We start from the raw sequence: 27,921 nt of genomic DNA, 5'->3' as shown, positions 1-27,921 counted from the left end.
GATGTGCGTTCGGACGTTTTGTAGCCTGTACAACCGTCACATAGCCAGATCGATAGACCGTGGCAGATAAATGGTGTTATTTCTGTTTCTAATAACGGTTGATTAATCCACAATATTGACTTCATTGACAAAAAAATGGCCACGGAGAAAACGATATCAAGTTATCATTTTATATTTGGCCCACCACAGCAATTTAGCTCAAGGCTATACCGTATACTGTGGAGAGAAAGTAAGTTTTGTAACTTGGTTGACACAACAGTATTTGATTGTCAGGAATGGAAAATACAAAATGTTTATATAATCAAGACGGTTTGCTACTTTGATTTTGAAAGCTTATTTTGAATGCAAATGCATGCAACTGGTTCATCAATGAGGGTGGGACAGAGCATGCTGCAACATTAATATTCAACTGACACTGTGGAGGATCCTTCACCTGCTACTGTATGGATCGGTGATCGTCCAAAGCGTTCCGTAGGGTACTGTAAGAGAAGGATGGGTGGTGATGGTTTGTTCTGATTTGGGAACTCATCTTGAACGGTGAGATAAAACGCATTGGTCTGAGTTGTAGAGAGACACCAGGTAAAACACCTGATTTATGAAAGTACTGCATCAGTAGCTTTATGGTTGTGACATAAGCCTTATGCATTCATTTCTTCAGAATGTTTTAAAATGGCCTCCTCAGTCGCAAACGTCTCTAGTTCATTATTTATTCAAGGTAAAATGGGTTTACTTGAGTGCAGCGTTCGGGTGTCATGATGGCTCTATCACTTATGACCTGCTTTGCTAGGTGTTATACAGCAATTTGAACAGCATTAAATATTTCGAAGCATGCTTTCCTGCCCAAGGGAACTCGCCCGAGTTCAGTTCACAGTCGGGTGAAAAGCGCCCGCTGTCGTTTCAGCACCAGTGCAGAGTGGACAGCGCTCACCTGAGCTGCTGCCGAGTCCCGACCCATTATTCAGAATGGATTCATGGACAGGACAGCACCCTCGATCTCAGAGCAGATTACGCTCTTAGAAAATAAGTTTACATTTCTTTAAGAGTTAGCTAGCTTGTAAAGTGGTTGATTAAAGTAACATTTTTTCCTGTCTAGCTACCCTTACAACAATATAACAACGTAAAATGTGTTGAGCTTAAATTTCACACATGAAATCACATTTTCACATGTATTACATTTAGAGTTCACATGTTAACACCACTTTTTCAGTGTGAATTCTTACATGTAAATTGCAGTTGCACGTGAAATATTGCTGTTTCACATGTAAAAATTCACATGAGAAACTCTCACTTTCACAAGTGTAATTGCAATTTCACATGTGAAAACGAATCATACGTGAAAATACAATTTTAACATCTGGAATCGCAATTTCACATGTGATGGTGAAATAGTGTTCTGCTCACATGTGAAAATGTGGTGTTAATATGTTGCAGTAGCCTCTTGGTTGAATGGTCAAGATGTCGGCTTCTTCGGTGGGAGAAGTTACAAAAACACACGTGAAATGTATAATATCACATGTGGAATGTTGGGAAACCACATGTGTCTGAGTGCTGAGAAAAATGAACAAATGAAAAATATATTATATGTTTTTCACGTGTGATTTATTCACAGGAAAAAGTCATGTGAAACATCATGCATGTGTCCAAAAACCTCATGTCTGACTTGTGAAAATTTCACGTGATTATAGTTTTTTTTATTATCCTCTGACATTTTTCGCTGATTATTGCACCAAAAAAATGTCACGTGGAATTGTTCACATGATTTGTATGAACCTTGCTGTTTGCCACTCCGAACTCTGCAAAAAATATTGCAAAATACTAATGTAATCTCCCCCTCCTCTCCCCTTTGCCTTTACTGGGTGTATGTTTAGAACCTTTTTTAGTAAAGGGTTCTTTAATCTCGTCCAAAGAACCAAGAGGTTCTATCTAGAACCCCCCCCCCCCCCCCCCCCCCCCCCAAAAAAAGAGTGTACCATCATCTTTGTATTCACTCCTCTGAGTCGGCGATGAGTCTGTGGCATGGCTCGAGGAATGTTCTGAGTAGGTCATTGTGAATGCCTGGGCTACTGGCTCCATTTGAGACTCTTGTCATTAACATTATTCCTATTTTCCTCTCTTTTATCCCTCTCCTTCTCTACTCCCCCCCCCTCCCAGATTCACAAGCGTAAATGTAGTCCGTAACTTACCCCCGCCTGGATCTTGCCTGTTGAACTCGGTGGAACTCTTGACAGTTGAAAATGGAGAAATCCTCAATGGGGTTGACTAAGACTGGCTCGCGGTCGACCGCATCTCTCCCCCCAGAACCGGTGGACATCATCCGCAGCAAGTCATGTTACCGCCGAGTACGGCTCAACGTTGGGGGACTTCCACACGAGGTCCTCTGGAGAACGTTGGATAGGTTACCGCGCACCCGGTTAGGGAAACTACGAGACTGCAACACCCATGACTCGCTCATGGAGGTATGTGACGACTACAACTTGGACGAGAACGAGTACTTTTTCGACAGGCACCCAGGGGCGTTCACGTCCATTCTGAACTTCTACCGGACCGGCAAGCTCCACATGATGGAGGAGATGTGCGCCCTGTCGTTCAGTCAGGAGCTGGACTACTGGGGCATAGATGAGATCTACCTGGAGTCCTGCTGCCAGGCCAGATACCACCAGAAGAAAGAACAGATGAACGAGGAGCTCAAAAGAGAGCAAGACACCTTAAACGACAGAGAGGGAGAAGAGTTCGACAACACATGTTGTGCCGACAAACGAAAGAAACTCTGGGACCTTTTAGAAAAGCCTAGTTCATCCGTCGCAGCCAAGGTAACCTTTCATTCCAAATGTCATATGTGGACAGAATTCATTTAACTTGTTAATGATGACTTCCTTTCATAATTTATAGATATGTATAGAGAGAGAGAGAGAGAGAGAGAGAGAGAGAGAGAGAGAGAGAGAGAGAGATTTGATGAATGCAACATGTGCGACTACTAATAGATCAATGATTCGATCAGAATTCAGCATAACAGTCAGCTTCTGTATGATCACGATGGGTTAAGTTATATTAGGACCTTATCAGGCCTGCTGAAATACAACCACTGTTCCTTTGCTGTGTTGTTATCTCAACATAATCCCAACCGTGAGCCCCAGTAGTTATGTGATCAGGTGTGGAATGGATGAGCTCAGTCAGTACTGCTCATTACTTCTTCCTCTAAGGCAATGTCAGGATGGGTCAGCTAGAGCTAGATCACATCCATACCTTTACACTGCTCAGAGAGAGAGATAGAGAGAGAGAGAGAGAGAGAGAGAGAGAGAGAGAGAGAGAGAGAGAGAGAGAGAGAGAGAGAGAGAGAAAGAGAGAGAGCACACAATGCTTTGTTGTTCAGCTGTAGCTGTTCTTGCCTCTTCTCGGAAATGGAATTAGACCAGGAGTTGATAACAGCTTCTGAAGCTTTATAGGAAGTAGCTATGGTACTGTATGTGAGAGCTGTCATTACTTAACCAACAGGCTGTGGAGAGATACTACACACACACGCACACGCACACACACACAGACACACACACAGGCTGTGGAGAGATACTGTATATGTGAGAGCTGCCAGTGCTTTACAATCAGGCTGTGGAGTAGATGAGATTAGTACGTCCAGTGTGTCAGCATAATGGCTCCTTCACACAGGCATCAATGAGATGCACAATCAATGTTTATCAGGTTAACTTGAAGTTTTGTTGTAGTGCTACTGTAAGATTGTACAAATCCAGGCTCTCACTGTAGGTGGGTTGATATTATACCATTCTGTCTTAGTTATTCTGATATTGGCAATTGGCCTCTCTTCAATCACGTCTCTTCAATGAATAAGTCAATGTTGAAACTTCAGGCTGATCAAATTCCCAACCAAATATCAATTTGAAGTTACTGATATCTTGTAAGTTATTGATACTGGAACTATTGAAGCTTCTATCATAAGACAAATGATTTTTCCTACACCAGTGCTTCCATCAAGGCAAGGTCACTTTGTAGCCCGCTAGTGTGGGCGGACTGTAGCTCGAGCGTCACATCAAATTACGTTTTTTATCAAAAAATGACAGATTTCAGCACGCAATTACACCGACAGTGTGATTTTATGTGAGGTCGGAGCTCCAGTCCGCACACACTAGTCGCCGCTCAACTCCATCGTAAATCGTGGAGTTGAGTTTAGTCGGCTCGGTCACCGTGTAGTTAACAAGCCATTAACGTACGGTAATGTCTTGACGTAATGTCTGGCTGCAGTGCTGCCGGTCAGATAGCTGTTTGGCCACACTGTACATTTATGTCACTCCTCTGAGTGGAGTCAATAAAAGTCTTGTGTCTGTAGACTTGTAGTGTATGTGACAGGAAAAAGAGCAGCCTCTACATAATTGTGGGAGTGTTTATCAATTCCTAATTTAGCTTAGAAGGCCAATGTAAAACCACAAAGCCAAACTACTAAAAGCATTAATAATACAGCTGGTGCATGTTGAATTGAGTCTTACCAACATCTTAAGCTGGGTCCCTGTGTACCCACCTGTCTCCTTGGCTAATATTGGGATCATCGAACAAACGAACAAACAAACAAACCCACACACACACACAATAACCCATCAACAGATGGTCATTGATCAAATCCATATACATTTATATACTATAGTATTCACTGTCGTGTTTTTGCGGACGTGAGTGTAGTATACTAAAGTATTCCCTGTCGTGTTTTTGAGGACATGACTAGGCCTGTGGCGGTCACGGAATTTTGTCAGCCGGTGATTGTCAGGCAAATAACTGTCGGTTTCACTGTAATTGACCTCTAAATAACATAAACACATTTAGCATCTCCTGGATTCCTACAAGCCACTGACGCAGACCTTCAGAACATCTACATTTAAAAAGTCTAATAAATCCATGTAATACAGCCTACACCCTTTCAATACATCCATTACTTATTTTAGACAGGACTAAAGAAACATGATATGAAGATAATGAAGTCTATTTCAGAAGAACAGAATAGCCTACTCTGAGTTATACTTATTTTAGGTCCTGATCGGGGTATGCCAAATGGCTGTGGGCTACACTAGTTAATTTAGCAGACAAGATTTGCTTCGAATTGTGTGGCATTATTTTATAGTACAAAGAATACAATTGAACAAAGCTGAATGAAATAGAAAGGATATTTTCTCCAAACGATTTGAGGGAGTGCGCACATGCGGCTATTCTGTGTTTAGCTGTTAACAAAGAAATAGGTATTCTTATATGCTTCATTTAGTGTAACTTCAGTTGTTCTACATACGTTGGGCTACACAGTGGGGCAAAAAAGTATTTAGCCACCAATTGTGCAAGTTCTCCCACTTAAAAAGATGAGAGAGGCCTGTAATTTTTCACAGGTACACTTCAACTATGACAGACAAAATGAGAAAAGAAATCCAGAAAATCACATTGTAGGATTTTTAATGAATTTATTTGCAAATTATGGTGGAAAATAAGTATTTGGTCAATAACAAAAGTTTATCTCAATACTTTGTTATATACCCTTTGTTGGCAATGACAGAGGTAAAACGTTTTCTGTAAGTCTTCACCAAGTTTTCACACACTGTTGCTGGTATTTTGGCCCAGTCCTCCATGCAGATCTCCTCTAGAGCAGTGATGTTTTGGGGCTGTTGCTGGGCAACACGGACTTTCAACTCCGTCCAAAGATGTTCTATGGGGTTGAGATCTGGAGACTGGCTAGGCCACTCCAGGACCTTGAAATGCTTCTTACGAAGCCACTCCTTCGCTGCCCGGGCATTGTGTTTGGGATCATTGTCATGCTGAAAGACCCAGCCACGTTTCATCTTCAATGCCCTTGCTGATGGAAGGAGGTTTTCTCTCAAAATCTCACGATACATGGCCCCATTCATTCTTTCCTTCACACGGATCAGTCGTCCTGGTCCCTTTGCAGAAAAACATCCCCAAAGCATGATGTTTCCACCCCCATGCTTCACAGTAGGTATGGTGTTCTTTGGATGCTCAGCATTCTTTGTCCTCCAAACACGACGAGTTTAGTTTTTACCAAAATATTATATTTTGGTTTGATCTGACCTTATGACATTCTCCCAATCTTCTTCTGGATCATCCAAATGCTCTCTAGCAAACTTCAGACGGACCTGGACATGTATTGGCTTAAGCAGGGGGACATGTCTGGCACTGCAGGATTTGAGTCCTTGGCGACGTAGTGTGTTACTGATGGTAGGCTTTGTTACTTTGGTCCCAGCTCTCTGCAGGTCATTCACTAGGTCCCCCCGTGTGGTTCTGGGATTTTTGCTCACCGTTCTTGTGATCATTTTGACCCCACGGGGTGAGATCTTGCGTGGAGCCCCAGATCGAGGGAGATTATCAGTGGTCTTGTATGTCTTCCATTTCATAATAATTGATCCATAGGTTGATTTTTTTCAACCCAAGCTGCTTACCTATTGCAGATTCAGTCCTCCCAGCCTGGTGCAGGTCTACAATTTGGTTTCTGGTGTCCTTTGACAGCTCTTTGGTCTTGGCCATAGTGGAGTTTGGAGTGTGACTGTTTGAGGTTGTGGACAGGTGCCTTTTATATTGATAACAAGTTCAAACAGGTGGAGGACAGAGGAGTTACAGGTCTGTGAGAGCCAGAAATGTTGCTTGTTTGTAGGTGCCCAAATACTTATTTTCCACCATAATTTGCAAATAAATTCATAAAAAATGCTACAATGTCATTTTCTGGATTTTTTTTACAGGCCTCTCTCATCTTTTTAAGTGGGAGAACTTGCACAATTGGTGGCTGACAAAATACTTTTTTGCCCCACTGTATGTTTTGATACATTGTAAGGCTGCGTGATGCGACTCAAATTATGATTTGAAAAAAGTTGCTTGAAAGTCATGAGCTATTCTTTGGTGTTTTTTTTCGCAGGCTGTACACACTACATCAGTCAGTGATTCAAAATTTGACAAGCACTTGAGAATGACAAGAATTTCACAGCGGCATCCCCTTTGTGTGGCCGTAATGCACCCTAAAAAAGTCATGCCTTTTGCGGCCAGTGGCCGTTGTGCCCTTCTCCCTGAGTGCTGTGTGCTCCGAAATCACCTCTCACCCACATGGCTCTCCATTGCATGATTGGGTCTTTCTCACAGGCTAAAAGTGAAGACAGACACATCGGGGATGCAACTGCATCCGTCCTTATCCAATTCCGAGGTGCATATTGAAGATATTTGAAGAACTGTCCACAATTACTTTTCATCAGCCAACAAGATGAGTAGGCCTAACGAACAGCAAAAGCCCTAGGCCATATCAATTTACTATTCCAAAACTTAGTCTGGGACAGTTGTGGGACGCGATAGATGTCAAATGAATACAACCACCAGCACCAAAAAAAAATCATTTTTTACGCAGTGTGGTTGACGCAGTAGATCAGAACATTTAGCTTAAAATGTTGATGAACTATTAGGCAGTGGTGTAAAGTACTTTTACTTGTAATTCACTATATTCCTAAAGAAAATGATGTACTTTTTACTCCATACAATTTCCCTGACTCTCATTACATTTTGAATGCTTAACAGGGAGGCCCATGGGGCGACGCCTCTGCCTCTGTTATGGCGGACTCACTACTCACATGCTTAGTTTGTAAATTATGTCTGATTGTTGGAGCGTAACCTTAGCTATCCGTAAATGTAAAAAAAACTAAAAAATGAATTTGAAATACTTAAATACTTTTGATACTTAAGTATATTTAAAACCAAATACTTATAGACTTTTACTCAAGTAGGATTTTACTGGGTGACTTTCACTTTTACTTGAGTCCTTTTCTATTTAGGTACAGTGTATCTTTACTTTTACTCAAGTAAGACAATTGGGTACTTTTTCCACCGCTGCTATTGGGCTATTTCTTTTATAAGCGCAGCAATGCGCACATGGTAGTAGGCTATAAGCGTGAATGTTCCATTAGCGGAAAACACCACTATCAAAAGTCACCGCAAATGCAATTATGCATGTAATGCTTTTATTATAAAGGTGCATTTTTATGGTGAAAATTATCTTCCCCAAACTTGAAACTCACACGCTGCTTATGTATGCCAGTTCGGCTCTACACTCCTTGTAAAGCGGATTAAAGTTATTTGGCCACTTCAGTTGTGATACAAACCTTATCAAAACGTATAGGCCTATTGGCTAGGCTACATGAGGTGTGCGACTATGATTAGAAAAAGTTGCAAAAAAGGCATTGTTTTTTATGCTGGGCATCATTTACAAGTGATAATACATAATTCACAAGTGATTCGCTAATATTGTCACCCAGGACTGGAATTGACCTTCCGTACTCCAGATTGGGTGTCGCACTTTTCCCCCATCCCTAGGAAACACACCTGATTTAAACTAATTTAATTTTTAACTGAAGATCATGATTAGTTAATTATTGGAGTCAGGTGTGTTAGCTGGGGTTGGGGCAAATGTGTGACACCAATCAGGCCCCCGAGGACTGGAATTGCTCAGGCCTGGATTAGAGGGACAATAGAGTGCTGAGTACCAGGCAGGTAGAACGTTTGGTAGGCTACTAATTACCAGCAGTAGCATCAGAACTTGGAGAAGCCTAATTACCGTAACTAAATAGTCATGTGGAATTTGACTGCCTTCATGACTCGTGGCGGTAATACAGTCACCGCAACATGACTGTAATATACTACAGTATTCCATGTAGGTTTTTTTTTGCAGACTTTACTGTAGTATTCACTGTAGTGTTTTTGTGGACATGACTGTATACTCTAGTATTTACTGAATTATTTTTGCAGACATGGCTAGTATACTGTATTTATGACTACTGTAGTGTTTAGTATATTGTAGTAATACTCGCTGACTAGGGTTAGTTAAAATGGCACAACTACCAGACTTCGCCGGTTACGGTTTAATGAGGGGAAGGCCTCGACCTGAACATAAGACAGGTTGAGTTGGGGTCAACAGTTCTGAGCAATGCAACAGAGCAGACAACATCCTAACAAAAATATAAATTGTTTATTACAATTGTAACATGTAAACATTCAACACAGGTTCTAGGCCCATTGAAGGGGGAACCGTACAGAAGCAGATATCAAGAATAAGCGACGTTTATTAGGTTTTGCTTGTTTGATACAGACGACACACATCAACAAGAGTACAGCGACAGGATTTAGATCTGTTACTTCCACCAGATGGCTTTCTGAAATACAACAGTCCTTTCACAGAAAAGCATCTGACCAAGTTCACAAGGTGACCAAAAACTGTGACAAACGATACTGTACTTCTGATGGCGGGAAAGAAAGAACAGTGAACCACTGAATTTACATGAACGGTAGATATTTTAGAAATACAAAATGACTACTTCAAGACAGCCACCTTATTGCAGGGCACTGCCAATAAACTGCCTGAAACACAAACCAGAAAAGCCTCTCCAAACAATCCAATTGAAAACAAAAGGAAATTATTGCAGTGGCTTTACATAATGAACGTCTTGACTGTTGTCACACATGAATAGATTCACTGATGGTCAAACTCAACACATACCATTCATAACAATCGACCACGCCCCAGACATTTCTTCAAGACAGCATGGTCACAAAATGGTTGCTCACAGAAATAAACAAACAGCAATAACGCTATACAGCCGATACACACAAATGGCCTTCCAGGTACAAAGCTCTGACGTTAACGTGACTACGGGCTGCTTTTATACTTTTCCTGCATGTCCTCCCCTAATAAGGGTGCCCTCAATACTGTAGTATCCCTTGGTTGATTGATTTTATTTGACTATTTAAAAACACAATAGAACCACGAATGAGAAAACAGTTTTGAAATTTGTTGAGAATGACACAACAACAACAACAACTTTACAAATGTATTCCAATTGTGGTCTGTAGTATACTGCAGTATTTACTGTAGTCTTCTTGCAGACTTTACTGTAGTGTTCACAGTGTTCTACAGTATACTACAAAATTCTATACTAAGCACTGTACAATCGAGGGCGGAACCTCAGAGGAAATCCCTAGCATGAGTTCCCCAAGGACAGCACGTTCAAATCAAAACAGCTTTGACAAAGTTAGCAGCTAGCAGTAAAGCTAGCTAGCAGGCCAATCGATCTATAAATTCTAAAGTAAGCACTACATGACCGAGGGGGATACTATAGTGTGTAGTATAGAATTATACAGTATACTACAAAATTATATAATAATCACTACATGACTAAAGTGTGTAGTATAGTATTCTACATTTTACTACAACATTCTAAAGTAAGTATACATGAGGGATAGTACAGTGTCTAGTGTAGTATTTTAGAGTATACAAAAAAAGTCCATAGTAATCACTACACGATCGAGGGATACTACAGTGTGGAGTATAGGATTCCACAGTATACTACAGTATTCTACAGAATTCTACTATAGTGTGTGGGTGTGTGCGCATGTGCGTGTGTGTGTGTGTGTGTGAGAGAGAGAGAGAGAGAGAGAGAGAGAGAGAGAGAGAGAGAGAGAGAGAGAGAGAGAGAGAGAGAGAGAGAGAGAGAGAGAGAGAGGGAATTTATTACTTTTATGATTTTTATTAGGATTGCCATTAGGCGATGCCAATGGGGTCCGACACATAATGAAAAAGACATTACAGATGAAAATACTTAACAATTGACATATATTTAAAACATTAACATGGACATTACAGACTTACATACAACATAAAAAATGTGCATCCAGAATCTTGCATTTCTTGGTTATCCCATGCCAGTGGCTGCTGGCCAAGTACTAAGTTGTGTGATTCAATGTTTTATTGAGTTTTAAACATTAAGGCAGAAGAAGTGCTGTGACCTTCAGTATTCTATGCATACTGTAGACATGGGTCCACAGTCAGTACACAGAAGAGAAAAGTACAACAATGAAGACATGACATCGGTATGTCTGCTATTTCTGTCTGTGGTTTTCTTACCCTGTACCTTCGTCACCCTTTCTCCCTTCTTCTTCCTATCTCTGCCTCAATCCCTCGCCTTATCTCTTGCTCTCTCACTCCCTCATTCCTCTGGCTCCTCCGCTACACCTTCAGCTAAATGTCAGGGAAATGTCACATTATTTTCCATGAGTCTCCAGGCCCAATTAGAAGCTTCCTTCTTTCTTTTACTTGTTCTCTCTCTCTCTCTCTCTCTCGCTCTCTCTCTCTTCTTTCTACCTACCCAGCCCCCCCTATGTCTGCTATACTATACAATGAGATTGTGTCTGCTCCCAGCCAGACAAGCTTTTTTTTGTTTACATTCACTTCTATTTACATAACCTAACTATATGAGGGCAATGTCAATAAACCATATCATTTAGCGGGATAGAGTAGCTAATGCATTCAATGCAATAGAGCAATAATACATGTCATGGTTTGGTTCTTACAGCAGTAACCATTAGAGCCTTAGAGAGTATGTTACATGCTGTGACTACATGGATCTCTAGAGGAATCGTATGTAGTCTGACTCATACCTGTTATCTGATAATGAAATGTAGTTATCATTGGCTGTGTGTCCTACTGAGATGTGACTCTTTGTTACGTTAAGGTCATACAAAGCCCTGCCTCGCCCTCCTTTCGGCAAATTGGACCACGACTCCATTTTGTTGCTTCCAACCTATAGACAGAAACTTAAACAGGAAACGCCCGTGCTCAGTTCTGTTCAACGCTGGTCTGACCAATCTGATTCCACGCTTCAAGATTGCTTCGATCACGTGGACTGGGACAAGTTCTAGATTGACTCTGACAACAACATTGATGTACACGCTGATTCGGTGAGCGGGTATCTTAGCAAGTGCATTGGTGATGTCATACCTGAAAGAGCAAACCACTGCTTTTAATCGTGGCAAGGAGACCGGAAACATGACCGACTACAAAAAGTGTAGCTTTTCCTCCGCAAGGTAATCAAACAAGCTAAGCGTCAGTATAGAGACAAAGTGGAGTCGCATTTCAACAGCTCAGACATGAGACGTATGTGGCAGGGTCCACAGTCAATCACGGGCTACAAAAAGGAAACCAGCCCCGTTGCGGACACCGACGTCTTGCTCCCAGACAAACTAAACAACTTCTTTGCTCGCTTTGAGGACAATACAGTGCCACTGACACGGCCCGCTACCAAAACCTGCAGGCTCTCCTTCACCGCAACCAACGTGAGTAAAACATTTAAATGTGTTAACCCTCGCAAGGCTGCCGGCCCAGACGGCATCCCTAGCTGCGTCCTAAGAGCATGCGCAGACCAGCTGGCTGGTGTGTTTATGGACATATTCAATCAATCCCAGTCTGCTGTTGCCACATGCTTCAAGAAGGCCACCATTGTTCCTGTTCACAAGAAAGCTAAGGTAACTGAGCTAAACGACTATCACCCCGTAGCACTCACTTCCGTCATCATGAAGTGCTTTGAGAGACTCGTCAAGGATCATATCACCTCCACCCTACCTGACACCCGAGACCCACTCCAATTTGCTTACCGCCCCAATAGGTCCACAGACGACGCAATCGCAATCACACTGCCCTAACCCATCAAGACAAGAGGAATACCAATGTAAGAATGCTGTTCATCGATTACAGCTCAGCATTTAACACCATAGTACCCTCCAAACTCGTCATTAAGCCCTGGGTCTCGACCCTGCCCTGTGCAACTGGGTCCTGGACTTTCTGACGGGCCGACCCCAGGTGGTGAGGGTAGGAAACAACATCTCCACCTGCTGATCCTCAACACTGGGGCCCCAAAAGGGTGCGTTTTCAGCCCTCTCCTGTACTCCTTGTTCACCCATGACTGCGTGGCCATGCACGCCTCCAACTCAATCATCAAGTTTGCAGACGCAAACAGTGGTAGGCTTGATTACCAACAACGACGAGACGGCCTACAAGGAGGAGGTGAGGGCCCTCGGAGTGTGCTGGAAAATAACCTCACACTCAACGTCAACAAAACAAAGGAGATGATCATGGACTTCAGGAAACAGCACCCCCCTATCCACATCAACGGGACAGTAGTGGGGTAGGTGGAAAGTTTTAAGTTCCTTGACGTACACATCACAGACAAACTGAAATGGCCACCCACACAGACAGTATGGTGAAGAAGGTGCAACAGCGCCTCTTCAACCTCAGGAGGCTGAAGAAATTTGGCTTGTCACTGAAAACACTCACAAACTTTTACAGATGCACAATTGAGAGCATCCTGTCAGGCTGTATCACTGCCTGGTACGGCAACTTCACCGCCCACAACCGTAATTCTCTCCAGAGGGTAGTGAGGTCTGCACAACGCATTACTGGGGGCAAACTACCTGGCCTCCAGGACACCTACACCCCCCGATGTCACAGGAAGGCCTTAAAGATCATCAAGGACAACAACCACCCGAGCCGTTGCCTGTTCACCCCGCTATCATCCAGAAGGCGAGGTCTGTACAGTTGCATCAAAGCTGGGACCGAGAGATTGGAAAACAGATTCTATCTAAGGCCATCAGACTGTTAGACAGCCATCACTAACATAGAGTGGCTGCTGCCAACACACTGACTCAAATCTCTAGCCACTTTAATAATAAAAAAATTGGATGTAATAAATGTATCGCTAGTCACTTTAAACAATGCTTATATAATGTTTACACACCCTATATTACTCATCTCATATGCACATAGTGTACTCCATACCATCTACTGCATCTTGCCTATGCCGCACGGCCATCACTCATTCATATATTTTGATGTACATATTCTTATTCATTCGTTTACATAAGGTAGTTGTTGTGAAATTGTTAGATTACTTGTTAGATATTACTGCACGGTCGGAACTAGAAGCACAATCATTTCGCTACACTCGCATTAACATCTGCTAACCATGTGTATGTGACCCCAAAAAAAATATTTGATTTGATGTATGCCTCCATCCAAGGAGGGGGACATAGATCCCCTTACTGTCTCTGTCAGTGACTGTCACTGGTCTCAAGACAGTACACTTCTGCCATATCACTAACCTTTGACTGTGTATGAATGAATGAATTTCATTTTATTTTCGTGTCAAATCGTCTGTTGGCAACTCATCCCTTTTGGGATTAATTGACACATAAACAAACATTACAATAATTCACTGTGATAATTCAGTGATAATTGGTCCGGTGTTCTCTGCAGTGTGCACTGTATAAAGAGTGAAAAGGAAATCAATACATAATAGTAAATATGTTTATTCAAGCAATAATTATAACCCTAGAGCAGTAGAATTAAGTAAGAATTAAAAAGAAAATATATACAGTATACAGTATAAATATGTACATGTTTATATTACAGTGAAGAGGCGACTGCGTCTGTTTCTCAAACTAGACACTATAATGTAGTTGTCCTCTTTCTCAGTTGTGCACCGGGGCCTCCCACTCCTCTTTCTCTTCTGGTTAGAGACAGTTTGCCCTGTTCACAGCGTTGTACGAGATTTTCAGTTTCTTGGCAATTTCTCACATGGAATAGCCTTCATTTCTCAGAACAAGAATAGACTGACGAGTTTCAGAAGAAAGTTATTTGTTTCTGGACATTTTGAGCCTGTAATCGAACCCACAAATGCTGATGCTCCAGATACTCAACTTGACTAAAGAAGGCCAGATTTATTGCTTCTTTAATCATGGCAACAATTTTCAGCTGTGCTAACATAATTGCAAAAGGATTTTCTAATGATCAATTATCCTTTTAAAATGATAAGCTTGGATTAGCTAACACAACGTGCCATTGGAACACAAGAGAGATGGTTGCTGATAATGGGCCTATGGACGCCGATGTAGATATTCCATAAAAAATCTGCCGTTTCTAGCTACAATTGTGATTTACAACATTAACAATGTCTACACTGTATTTGTAATCAATTTGATATTATTTTAATGGACAAAAAACATGATCATAACATTTTCAAAAACAAGGACATTTCTAAGTGAACCCAAACTTTTGAACAGTAGTGTATATATATATATATATACACTGCTCAAAAAAATAAAGGGAACACTTAAACAACACAATGTAACTCCAAGTCAATCACACTTCTGTGAAATCAAACTGTCTACTTAGGAAGCAACACTGATTGACAATAAATTTCACATGCTGTTGTGCAAATGGAATAGACAACAGGTGGAAATTATAGGCAATTAGCAAGACACCCCCAATAAAGGAGTGGTTCTGCAGGTGGTGACCACAGACCACTTCTCAGTTCCTATGCTTCCTGGCTGATGTTTTGGTCACTTTTGAATGCTGGCGGTGCTTTCACTCTAGTGGTAGCATGAGACGGAGTCTACAACCCACACAAGTGGCTAAGGTAGTGCAGCTCATCCAGGATGGCACATCAATGCGAGCTGTGGCAAGAAGGTTTGCTGTGTCTGTCAGCGTAGTGTCCAGAGCATGGAGGCGTTACCAGGAGACAGGCCAGTACATCAGGAGACATGGAGGAGGCCGTAGGAGGGCAACAACCCAGCAGCAGGACCGCTACCTCCGCCTTTGTGCAAGGAGGAGCAGGAGGAGCACTGCCAGAGCCCTGCAAAATGACCTCCAGCAGGCCACAAATGTGCATGTGTCTGCTCAAACGGTCAGAAACAGACTCCATGAGGGTGGTATGAGGGCCCGACGTCCACAGGTGGGGGTTGTGCTTACAGCCCAATACCGTTCAGGACGTTTGGCATTTGCCAGAGAACACCAAGATTGGCAAATTCGCCACTGGCGCCCTGTGCTCTTCACAGATGAAAGCAGGTTCACACTGAGCACATGTGACAGACGTGACAGAGTCTGGAGATGCCGCGGAGAATGTTCTGCTGCCTGCAACATCCTCCAGCATGACCGGTTTTGTGGTGGGTCAGTCATGGTGTGGGGTGGCATTTCTTTGGGGGGCCGCACAGCCCTCCATGTGCTCGCCAGAGGCCACACACACTACTGAGCCTCTTTTTGAATTGTTTTAAGGACATCACATCAAAGTTGGATCAGCCTGTAGTGTGGTTTTCCACTTTAATTTTGAGTGTGACTCCAAATCCAGACCTCCATGGGTTGATAAATTTGATTTCCATTGATAGTTTTTGTGTGATTTTGTTGTCACCACATTCAACTATGTAAAGAAAAAAGTATTTAATAAGAATATTTCATTCATTCAGATCTAGGATGTATTATTTTAGTGTTCCCTTTATTTTTTTGAGCAGTGTATTTCTATACAGTTGAAGTCGGAATGTTACATACACCTTAGCCAAATACATTTAAACTTAGTTTTTCACAATTCACAAATTGACATTTAATCCTAGTAAAAAGGTCTTAGGTCAGTTAGGATCACCACTTTATTTTAAGAATGTGAAATGTCAGAATAATATTAGAGAGAATTTTTTATTTCAGCTTTTATTTCTTTCATCACATTCCTAGTGGGTCAGAAGTTTACGTACACTCAATTTGTATCTGGTAGCATTGCCTTTAAATTGTTTAACTTGGTTAAACATTTTGGGTTGCCTTCCACAAGCTTCCCACAATAAGTTGAGTGAATTTTGGCCCATTCCTCCTGACAGAGCTGGTGTAACTGAGTCAGGTTTGTAGGACTCTGTGCTCGCACACGCATTTTCAGTTCTTCCCACAAATGTTCTACAGGACTGAGGTCAGGGCTTTGTGATGACCACTCCAATACCTTGAGTTTGTTGCCCTTAAGCCATTTTGCCACAACTTTGGAAGTATGCTTGGGGTCATTGTCCATTTGGAAGACCCATTTGCAACCAAGCTTTAACTTCCTGACTGATGTCTTGAGATGTTACTTCAATATATCCAGATAATTTTCCTTTCTCATGATGCCATCTATTTTGTGAAGTGCACCAGTCCTTCCTGCAGCAAAGCACCCCCACAACATGATGCTGCCACCCCCGTGCTTCACTGTTGGGATGGTGAACCCAATAGAAAATCTTTGGAGGGGGCTGAAAGTCCGTATTGCCCAGCGACAGCCCCGAAACGTAAAGGATCTGCAGAAGGTCTGTATGGAGGAGTGGGCCAAAATACCTGCTGCAGTGTGTGCCAACCTGGTCAAGAACTACAGGAAACTTACGGTCTCTGTAATTGCAAACAAAGGTTTCTGTACCTAATATTAAGTTCTGTTTTTCAGATGTATTAAATACTTATGTCATGCAATAAAATGCTAATTATTTACTTAAAAATCATACAATGTGATTTTCTGGATTTTTGTTTTAGATTCCGTATCTCACAGTTGAAGTGTACCTATGATAAAAATGACAGACCTCAACATGCTTTGTAAGTAGGAAAACCTGCAAAATCGGCAGTGTATCATATACTTGTCCTCCTCACTGTATATATATATATTTACAGTTGAAGTCGGAAGTTTACATACACTTAGGTTTGAGTCATTAAAACTCGTACAGACAGACAGACAGACACATATATATATATATATATATATATATATATATATATATATATATATATACAGTATATATACAGTGGGGCAAAAAAGTATTTAGTCAGCCACCAATTGTGCAAGTTCTCCCACTTAAAAAGATGAGAGGCCTGTAATTTTCATCATATGTACACTTCAACTATGACAGACAAAATGAGAAAGAAATCAAGAAAATCGCATTGTAGGATTTTTTATGAATTTATTTGCAAATTATAGTGGAAAATAAGTATTTGGTCACCTACAAACAAGCAAGATTTCTGGCTCTCACAGACCTGTAACTTCTTCTTTAAGAGGCTCCTCTGTCCTCCACTTGTTACCTGTATTAATGGCACCTGTTTGAACTTGTTATCAGTATAAAAGACACCTGTCCACAACCTCAAACAGTCACACTCCAAACTCCACTATGGCCAAGACCAAAGAGCTGTCAAAGGACACCAGAAACAAAATTGTAGACCTGCACCAGGCTGGGAAGACTGAATCTGCAATAGGTAAGCAGCTTGGTTTGAAGAAATCAACTGTGGAAGCAATAATTAGGAAATGGAAGACATACAAGACCACTGATAATCTCCATCGATCTGGGGCTCCACGCAAGATCTCACCCCGTGGGGTCAAAATGATCACAAGAACGGTGAGCAAAAATCCCAGAACCACACGGGGGGACCTAGTGAATGACCTGCAGAGTGCTAGGACCAAAGTAACACACTATGCCGCCAGGGACTCAAATCCTGCAGTGCCAGACGTGTCCCCCTGCTTAAGCCAGTACATGTCCAGGCCCGTCTGAAGTTTGCTAGATAGCATTTGGATGATCCAGAAGAAAGATTGGGAGAATGTCATATGGTCAGATGAAACCAAAATATAACTTTTTGGTAAAAACTCAACTCGTCGTGTTTGGAGGACAAAGAATGCTGAGTTGCATCCAAAGAACACCATACCTACTGTGAAGCATGGGGGTGTTTTTCTGCAAAGGGACCAGGACGACTGATCCGTGTAATGGAAAGAATGAATGGGCCATGTATCGTGAGATTTTGAGTGAAAACCTCCTTCCATCAGCAAGGGTATTGAAGATGAAACGTGGCTGGGTCTTTCAGCATGACAATGATCCCAAACGCAACGAAGGAGTGGCTTCGTAAGAAGCATTTCAAGGTCCTGGAGTGGCCTAGCCAGTCTCCAGATCTCAACCCCATAGAAAATCTTTGGAGGGAGTTGAACGTCCGTGTTGCCCAGCAACAGCCCCAAAACATCACTGCTCTAGAGGAGATCTGCATGGAGGAATGGGCCAAAATACCAGCAACAGTGTGTGGAAACCTTGTGAAGACTTACAGAAAACGTTTGACCTCTGTCATTGCCAACAAAGGGTATATAACAAAGTATTGAGATAAACTTTTGTTATTGACCAAATACTTATTTTCCACCATAATTTGCAAATAAATTAATTAAAAATCCTACAATGTGATTTTCTGGATTTTTTTTTCTCATTTTGTCTTTCATAGTTGAAGTGTACCTATGATGAAAATTACACACCTCTCTCATCTTTTTAAGTGGGAGAACTTGCACAATTGGTGGCTGACTAAATACTTTTTTGCCCCACTGTATAAATATCTTTCTGTCTGTCTGTGTGTGTGTGTGTCTGTCTGTCTGTCTGTCTGTCTGTCTGTCTGTCTGTCTGTCTGTCTGTCTGTCTGTCTGTCTGTCTGTCTGTCTGTCTGTCTGTCTGTCTGTCTGTCTGTCTGTCTGTCTGTCTGTGTGTGTGTGTGTGTGTGTCTGTGTGTAAGGTATCATAAATAAACGTTCTCTATAATTATTGACCTTAGTGTTTGCTTTTTGTTTTTGCTAATCGTGTGTCAAGGATTCAATGAACTGTTGATGTTTCAGACAGCTACCCTTTGACACACTAAATTGGATCTGATGTTAAGTTGAGAAATTCATTTCAATATCTAGATGAGTTTGGCTCTGGGCAAGTCTTCAGTCTTCATAACAAACAAAGTGAAGGCAGAAAGAATAAAAGTGCCACATTTGCTTTGTTTTGTCCCTGTCCAATTTAGCAATGGGAAATTACAAATGACAGCGCTGTCAACTGTCATTGTGTGTCAGACGGCCAGGCAACGAATTCCAATTATGGCTTTCTCATGCGTACTTTAGATGACAAATGAAATCTGTTTGTCTTTATTCCCACTCATGAATCAGATGTACACCAACCGACGTCTTGGCCTGACACAAAGCCGTGAGTCGGCTGTTTGTGTGTGTGTATGCATGTGTATGAGTGTGTGTGTGTATCTCTGACAGCTGTGGAATTACAACCAGTCCAATGGGCCATGACGTTGATTTACAATCAGCGTAGCAGGGAGCAGGTGATGAGTAGCTATCACTCAAACAGAATGAGTTGTGATGAGTAATCATTGTGTCAGGTGAGGAATTCTAAATCAAATGCTGTTGTTGTTTGGCATGTTTCTTTATAAAAGTAGACTGTGTTGTGACAGATCAATGTGTTTAGAACTAAAGAAGTCTTGAGAGAAGCCATGTCGTACGATGTTTAACACGCATACATAGAGCCGCGTGCGTACACACGTGCACACACGCGCACGCACAAACGCGCACACACACACACTTTTTCCCATTCTTGATCTAGAGTATTAGTACACACACGAACTCACACACACACACACAGACACAGGCCTCCGTTTGTGCAGGAGGAAGATGGCGTGCCCGGACGATTGCCACTACTTCCGTGGGAGCTGGGCGGCCCGTGGCGTCTCTCCCCTCGCCTGTCATGGGGTTTCTCATGGCCCCATAAATCAGGCCTGGAATCAGAGGCTCCGTCCCAAATGGCAGCCTATTCCTCATTTAGTGCACTACTTTTGACCAGGACACATAGTGAATAAGGGGGCCATTTTGGAAGCAGCCAGATGCTCACATTTCCCTCTGAGAAAGTGCATCCTTAACTCCCCCTTCGGGTCAATAGTGACTGATTCAATGTAGAGACTTGAACTGTGCACATTATTTCATTATTATTATGATGATTATTATTACATTATTATTACATTACATGTTATATTACATTATTGTTAAAAGCCATAACACAATTTTCTTTTGCAACTCCTAGGGTATCATGTACAGACTTCTTACTAAGTCTTTTATTTGAAGATCATGTGTAGAGTGTACAGAGCGTGTCTTAACAAGTCAAAGACTCCTGCTGGCTATTGATTGCTGGGTGCTGCTCCGTCGTAGCCACTCTAGTATTCTAGTGGTATGGGTTCATGGACAAAGACCAGCTTTTCAATTGATCAGTAGGCTGATCTGTGACCTGTTTTTTTTTCTTCCCCATTCTAGAACTTAGTGCTAAGACATTAGTGCTTTTTGAGGTCGGTTCGGTTTTGGTTCGATTATGATTCAATTATCACGTTTTTTCGATTTCGACAATATTTTTTGACATTAAATGCACCATGCATGATGTGGGTTAAATGCTGTAACAACACAAATAAAACAATTAAAACTAGTCCCATAATATTAGTGATTGCCCATTACTGCATATCACTTATTAACCATCATTTATTCACATTACTTTTATAAAATATTTGTTTTATTTTATGAATGTATTATTTAATTCCAAGTCATCATCTCATCTCTATAGAGCTGCTGCCTTTGCTGTCTGACATACTTTTATGACTGCTGAATACCAACTATCAATCACTTAGATCATGTATTTTCAGGTAGAGATAACACGCAAAGCAACTGCTTTCTATCCCTCTTGCGTGTTCTCTCTTCTCTCTGTCTCTGTCAAACAGGTCTCTGTGTCTGCTCCACCCAGACCGGACAAGTAAGTGGGCGCGCAATGTATTATGGTTATTGATCTGATGTACATCTACAGAAAATCAAGCATCAAGCTCACAGAATAAAACCGAACTAAATGAGATTCAGATAATTGAACCAATGTAGGCCAATTAGTTATTAAAAAACGAAAAATAACCAAAATGTAGGTTAATTGCTCAGAACAACTAGAACTAGAGTATTAGTACGCACTTACACACACACACACACACACACACACACACACACACACACACAAGCATTCACGCACACAAATGCACGAACGCAACTTCACACACACACACATACACACACACACACACACAAATGCGCGCATGGATACCCACACTCAAGTGAGCATGCTCACACACACACACACACACATAGTGAAATGACATCTTGGGAGCTAATAGATCTGTATGACGATGCTAAATCACTAGGTTATAAATAGCCCCAGTCTCACACCCACACCACACACACACACATACACACATATGAGATCCTCCTCAATTATTGCTGTCTGACAGTACAAACCACAGGAGGGCTATAGAAGGCTTACATTTTTAGAACAAAATGTTCTGGCCTCCTTACTTCATTCAAGAGGATTGTCCTCCTGTGGTGTCATTTTGGGATTCCTCAGAAGAGAAAAGGAGATGATTTTTGTAATGGGTCCAACATGTACAGAAGAAAATAGATACAACTGTAACAGAGGGAGTTAGTAGCTGAGTCTGTCTCTTTCTAAAATAGGAAAGTCAGCAAGCTACTGTATAACTAACTAACATAGGATTCATGAATGTTAAAGCGAATTATAGCACCAGAGTCCCAACCCAAATTTTGTCCACTGGGGTCTCTCTCTCTCTCTCTCCAGTGCCCAATGACCTATCTTGTTTAACTTCTTTAACACCCAGGTTGGTGCAGATATCACCAGTCTACGGTCTCCAGTCTGCTATGTTTGCTATAGCAAGCCATCAGAAAGAATCCAGAAGCTGGTACTTGTGTGAAAGCCAAGATGATCCTGATTTAATGATGTGTTGAGTCCCTGGTGCTGGTGTGCAGTTCCGTCTTTAGTAGCTGCAGTCAGTAGCTGCGAGGTGGGGCTCTTGAGTTGGCTCCTGCCGACATGGAGATAGAATGATGGGGGAATGGAATGGGGTGAGTTGGCTGTGGGAATGGGGAGAGAGTGTTAGCCACAGCAGAGCAGAGGGAGTAGAGGGTGGAGGTAGGGCCTGACAATGGAGGTAATGACTGAGGAGGGGGTGACTTGTCTTAGCCACAGTAGGGCCACATCCTTATTAGCCACATCCTGTCCATTATTCATAGTGGATCTGTCGTGTTGGGCAGGGAGCGATGAGCAACCAGCCATCACCATTAGCACGACTGCCTGGGAGAGGAGAGGAGAAGAGAAGAGAGGAGAGGAGAGGAGAGGAGAGGAGAGGAGAGGAGAGGAGAGGAGAGGAGAGGAGAGGAGAGGAGAGGAGAGGAGAGGAGAGGAGAGGAGAGGATGAAGTTACTTAAGACGGCTGGCTGGCTCTTGGTTCCACTCACGTGTACCACTGAACGTCATGATACAGGCATTTTCCTCTGCTGACAGCTATTTATTAGATATTCTTAGCTCAATCAATGTACTTTATAAGCTTATTGTCACATAATGGTACATTCTTATACTATAAATACTATGGATAGTAGTATTACACTACTTATACTATATATAGTACTATTATACTATACTTATCATGTAATCCTGTAAGCCTGATGTTTATTTCATGCAGCTCATAGTTTCAGCACTGGACAGTTCCAGAGTATAAACCACTCTCCCATGTTGACTCCTGTGTGTGTGTGTGTGTGTGTGTGTGTGTGTGTGTGTGTGTGTGTGTGTGTGTGTGTGTGTGTGTGTGTGTGTGTGTGTGTGTGTGTGTGTGTGTGTGTGTGTGTGTGTGTGTGTGTGTGTGTGTGTGTGTGTGTGTGTGTGTGCCAATGAGAGACATCTTGACTGAAGTGGGCTCAAAGTGAGCTGAAGATACCCATTGATGAAATTATCATCTTGGGGAAGGATCCCTGGCTATTATTCTTTCAGCAACTGCTTTGAACACAAATTGGAATCCCAATCCAAAAGTCGTTGGTATAGATTGCACTGAAGGATAAGAGTGGGCAGCAGGGTGTACATGTGGTCATGTGTTGCTCAGTTGGTAAGAGCGTGCAGCTGGCAATGCCAATGTTGTTAGTTACATTTCCGCAGGGATCACATACACTTACTAGAAATGTATACAAGTGCTGTCAATTTGGATAAAATCAAATGGCTTATATTATTGTTATTACATTACAGAGCAGGCAGGATATACAGTGGGGCAAAAAAGTATTTAGTCAGCCACCAATTGTGTAAGCTCTCCCACTTAAAAAGATGAGAGAGGCCTGTAATTTTCATCATAGGTACACTTCAACTATGACAGACAAAATGAGGGAAAAAAATCCAGAAAATCACATTGTAGGATTTTTAATGAATTTAATTTCAAATTATGGTGGAAAATAAGTATTTGGTCAATAACAAAAGTTTATCTCAATACTTTGTTATATACCCTTTGTTGGCAATGACAGAGGTCAAACGTTTTCTGTAAGTCTTCACAAGGTTTCCACACACTGTTACTGGTATTTTGGCCCATTCCTCCATGCAGATCTCCTCTAGAGCAGTGATGTTTTGGGGCTGTTGCTGGGCAACACGGACGTTCAACTCCCTCCAAAGATTTTCTATGGGGTTGAGATCTGAAGATTGGCTAGGCCACTCCAGGACCTTGAAATGCTTCTTACGAAGCCACTCCTTCGTTGCCCGGGCGGTGTGTTTGGGATCATTGTCATGCTGAAAGACCCAGCCACGTTTCATCTTCAATGCCCATGCTGATGGAAGGAGGTTTTCACTCAAAATCTCACGATACATGGCCCCATTCATTCTTTCCTTTACACGGATCAGTCGTCCTGGTCCCTTTGCAGAAAAACAGCCCCAAAGCATGATGTTTCCACTCCCATGCTTCACAGTAGGTATGATGTTCTTTGGATGCAACTCAGCATTCTTTGTCCTCCAAACACGACGAGTTGAGTTTTTACCAAAAAGTTATATTTTGGTTTCATCTGACCATGTGGCATTCTCCCAATCTTCTTCTGGATCATCCAAATGCTCTCTAGCAAACTTCAGACGGGCCTGGACATGTACTGGCTTAAGTAGGGGGACACGTCTGGCACTGCAGGATTTGAGTTCCTGGCGGCGTAGTGTGTTACTGATGGTAGGCTTTGTTACTTTGGTCCCAGCTCTCTGCAGGTCATTCACTAGGTCCCCCCGTGTGTTTCTGGGATTTTTGCTCACCGTTCTTGTGATCATTTTGACCCCACGGGGTGAGATCTTGCGTGGAGCCCCAGATCGAGGGAGATTATCAGTGGTCTTGTATGTCTTCCATTTCCTAATAATTGCTCCCAGTTGATTTCTTCAAACCAAGCTGCTTACCTATTGCAGATTCAGTCTTCCCAGCCTGGTGCAGGTTTACAATTTTGTTTCTGGTGTCCTTTGACAGCTCTTTGGTCTTGGCCATAGTGGAGTTTGGAGTTTGACTGTTTGAGGTTGTGGACAGGTGTCTTTTATACTGATAACAAGTTCAAACAGGTGCCATTAATACAGGTAACGAGTGGAGGACAGAGGAGCCTCTTAAAGAAGAAGTTACAGGTCTGTGAGAGCCAGAAATCTTGCTTGTTTGTAGGTGACCAAATACTTATTTTCCACCATAATTTGCAAATAAATTCATCAAAAATCCTACAATGTGATTTTCTGGATTTCTTTCCCTCATTTTGTCTGTCATAGTTGAAGTGTACCTATGATGAAAATTACTGGCCTCTCTCATCTTTTTAAGGGAAATAACTTGCACAATTGGTGGCTGACTAAATACTTTTTTGCCCCACTGTATATGTTTGTTAATATGTTTTCCAGATATGCTCTGCAGAAGGGGTGCTATCCAGGTTGAACATAGTTCAGGACTTCTCTGTTTCCTCCCAGCAGTGAAATATATTCAGTTGAAATTGCTCTGGACTGAATTAGCATGCTCTCTAAGTATGTGAGTGTGAGATTAGATAAAACATGACTTCATTCTCCCCGAGTCAGCTGAGATCAGTAAAAGGCCTAGTCTGAAGACCAGTGTGATCAAAGAACAAATCCAGCTCACTGTATCATAGAGGAACATGATGTCTCGTTTACTATTGAAGTCCCCTTCCAAGTCTTGAACAAGAACTTCTCTGTTTCCGTGACAACTAGTGATATGGGAATCGTTTGGTGTGTTTGTGTTTGTGCGTGTGTGTGTGTGTGTGTGCGCGCATGTGTGCGTGCTTGTGTTTGGTCAGGTCTTGTTAATTGCATGCGTTTGAATGGCTTAAGGTTTGTTGCCTTTACACGGAATGCTTCTTGCTTACTTTGAACCTTGAAAATGCTGATACAAAAATACCAAACAGCTTCAAAGGAATTATAGCATGAAAAACATCACTTCAAATGTTATTGGTCACATACACATGATCAGCAGATGTTAATGCGAGTGTAGCGAAATGCTTGTGCTTTTAGTTCCAACAGTGCAGTAATATCTAACAAATAATCCAACAATTCCCAACAACTACCTAATACATACAAATCTAGCAAGTAAGCTAAATACAGTATATAGATGTGATATGAGTAATGTAAGATATGTAAACATTATTAAAGAGGCATTATTTAAAGTGGCATTGTTTTAAGTGACTAGTGATCCATTTATTAAAGTGTCCTGTGATTGGTTCTCAATACAGTACATACATGTGATATGAGTAATGAATGACATTAAAGTGTCCAGTGATCGGGTCTCAATGTGGGTCTCAATGTTTCCACCATCTCCACTGCTGACCCTTTGATGTGGATACGGGGCTGCTCCCTCTGCTGTTTCATGACGTCCACTATCATCTGATTTGTTCTGTTGACATTGAGTGAGAGGTTATTTTCCTGACACCACACTCCGCGTGCCCTCACCTCCTCCCTGTAGACTGTCTCGTCATTGTTGGTGATCAAGTCCACTACTGTTGTGTCATCTGCAAACTTGTTGATTGAGTGGGAGGCGTGCTTGGCCACGCAGTCGTGGGTGAACAGGGAGTACAGGAGAGGGCTGAGCACACACCCTTGTGGGGCCCCAGTGTTGAGGGTCAGTGAAGTGGAGATGTTGTTTCCTACCTTTACCACCTGGGGGCGGCCCGTCAGAAAGTCCAGGACCCAGTTGCACAGGGCGGGGTTGAGACCCAAGGCCTCCAGCTTGATGATGAGCTTGAAGGGTACTGTGGTGTTGAATGCTGAGCTGTAGTCAATGAACATCATTCTTACATAGGTATTATTTTTGTCCAGAAGGGATAGGGCAGTGTGCAGTGCGATGGCGATTGCGTCATCTGTGGGCCTGTTGGGACTGTATGCAAACTGAAGTGGGTCTAGGGCGGCCGGTATAGTGGCGGTGATATGGTCCTTGACTAGTCTCTAAAAGCACTTCATGAGGACAGAAGTGAGTGCTACGTGGCGGTAGTCATTTAGTTCAGTTATCTTTGCCTTCTTGGGTATAGGAGCAATGGTAGCCATCTTGAAGCATCTGGGGACAACAGACTGGGATAGGGAGCGATTAAATATGTCTGTAAACACACCAGCCAGCTGGTCTCCGCATGCTCTAAGGACGCGGCTAGGGATGCCGCCTGGGCCAGTAGCCTTGCGAGGGTTAACATGTGGGGGGGTGCGCAGACGGTGGCACTGTATTATCCTCAAAGCGGGCAAAGAAGGTGTTTAGTTTGTCTGGAAGTGTGACATCGGTATCCGTGACGTGGCTGTTTTTGTTTTTGTAGTCCGTGATTTCCTGTAGACCCTGCCACTTACATCTCATGTCTGAGCTGTTGAATTGAAACTCCACCTTGTCCCTGTACCGGCATTTCACTTGTTTGATTGCCTTGCAGAGGGAATAACTTCACTGTTTATATTCAGCCATATCGCCAGACCTCTTTCCATGGTTAAATGCGGTGGATCGCGCTTTCAGTTTTTCGTGAATGCTGCCATCCATCTGGTTAGGGTAGGTTTTAATAGTCACAGTGGTTATGACATCTCCAATGCACTTATTTATAAACACACTCACCGAGTCAGCGTATGTCGTTCTCTGAGGCTGACTTGAACATATTCCAGTCCGCGTTATCAAAACAATCTTGGAGCGTGGCTTCCAATTGGTCGGTCCAGCGTTGAATGGTTCTCGTCACTGATACATCCTGTTTGAGTTTCTGCCTATAAGCCGGGACGAGCAAGATGGCGTCGTGGTCGGATTTTCCGAAGGGAGGGTGGGGGAGGGCTTTGTACGCATCGCAGAAGTTAGAGTAGCAGTGGTCGAGAGTATTATCTCCACGTGTCGTGCAATCAAAATGCTGATTTAGGTAACATTGATTTCAAATTTGCTATGTTAAAATCCCCAGCTACAATAAATGCAACCTCGTGGTATATAGTTTCCAGTTTACATAGAGTGGAGTGAAGTTCCTTGAGGGCCATCTTGGTGTTCGCTTGAGGGGGGATGTACACAGCTGTGACTATAACTGACAAGAATTCTCCTGGTAGGTAGAATGGCCGGCATTTGATTGTAAGGAATTCTAGGTCGGGTGAGCGGAAGGACTTGAGTTCTGGTGTGTTGTTATGAACGCACCATGATCTGTTAATCATAAAGCA

General features: G+C 42.4%; 1 protein-coding gene across 1 annotated transcript in view; it reads left to right on the top strand.

Moving 5' to 3' along the window:
• Nucleotides 1-27,921, top strand: part of kcnb1 (potassium voltage-gated channel, Shab-related subfamily, member 1) — a 75,170-nt gene that overhangs the window by 636 nt on the left and 46,613 nt on the right. The window contains exon 2 of the mRNA XM_021568795.2: nucleotides 2,152-2,810. Coding sequence (XP_021424470.1) covers nucleotides 2,235-2,810 — 576 coding nt within the window. The 5' untranslated portion in view covers nucleotides 2,152-2,234. The remainder of the gene's footprint in view (nucleotides 1-2,151; nucleotides 2,811-27,921) is intronic.

The sequence above is a fragment of the Oncorhynchus mykiss genome, chromosome 17 (genome assembly GCF_013265735.2).
Source record: "Oncorhynchus mykiss isolate Arlee chromosome 17, USDA_OmykA_1.1, whole genome shotgun sequence".
NCBI classification, from domain to species: domain Eukaryota; kingdom Metazoa; phylum Chordata; class Actinopteri; order Salmoniformes; family Salmonidae; genus Oncorhynchus; species Oncorhynchus mykiss.
Note: the sequence above shows the minus strand (reverse complement) of the source record. Positions and strands in the feature narration are given on the sequence as shown.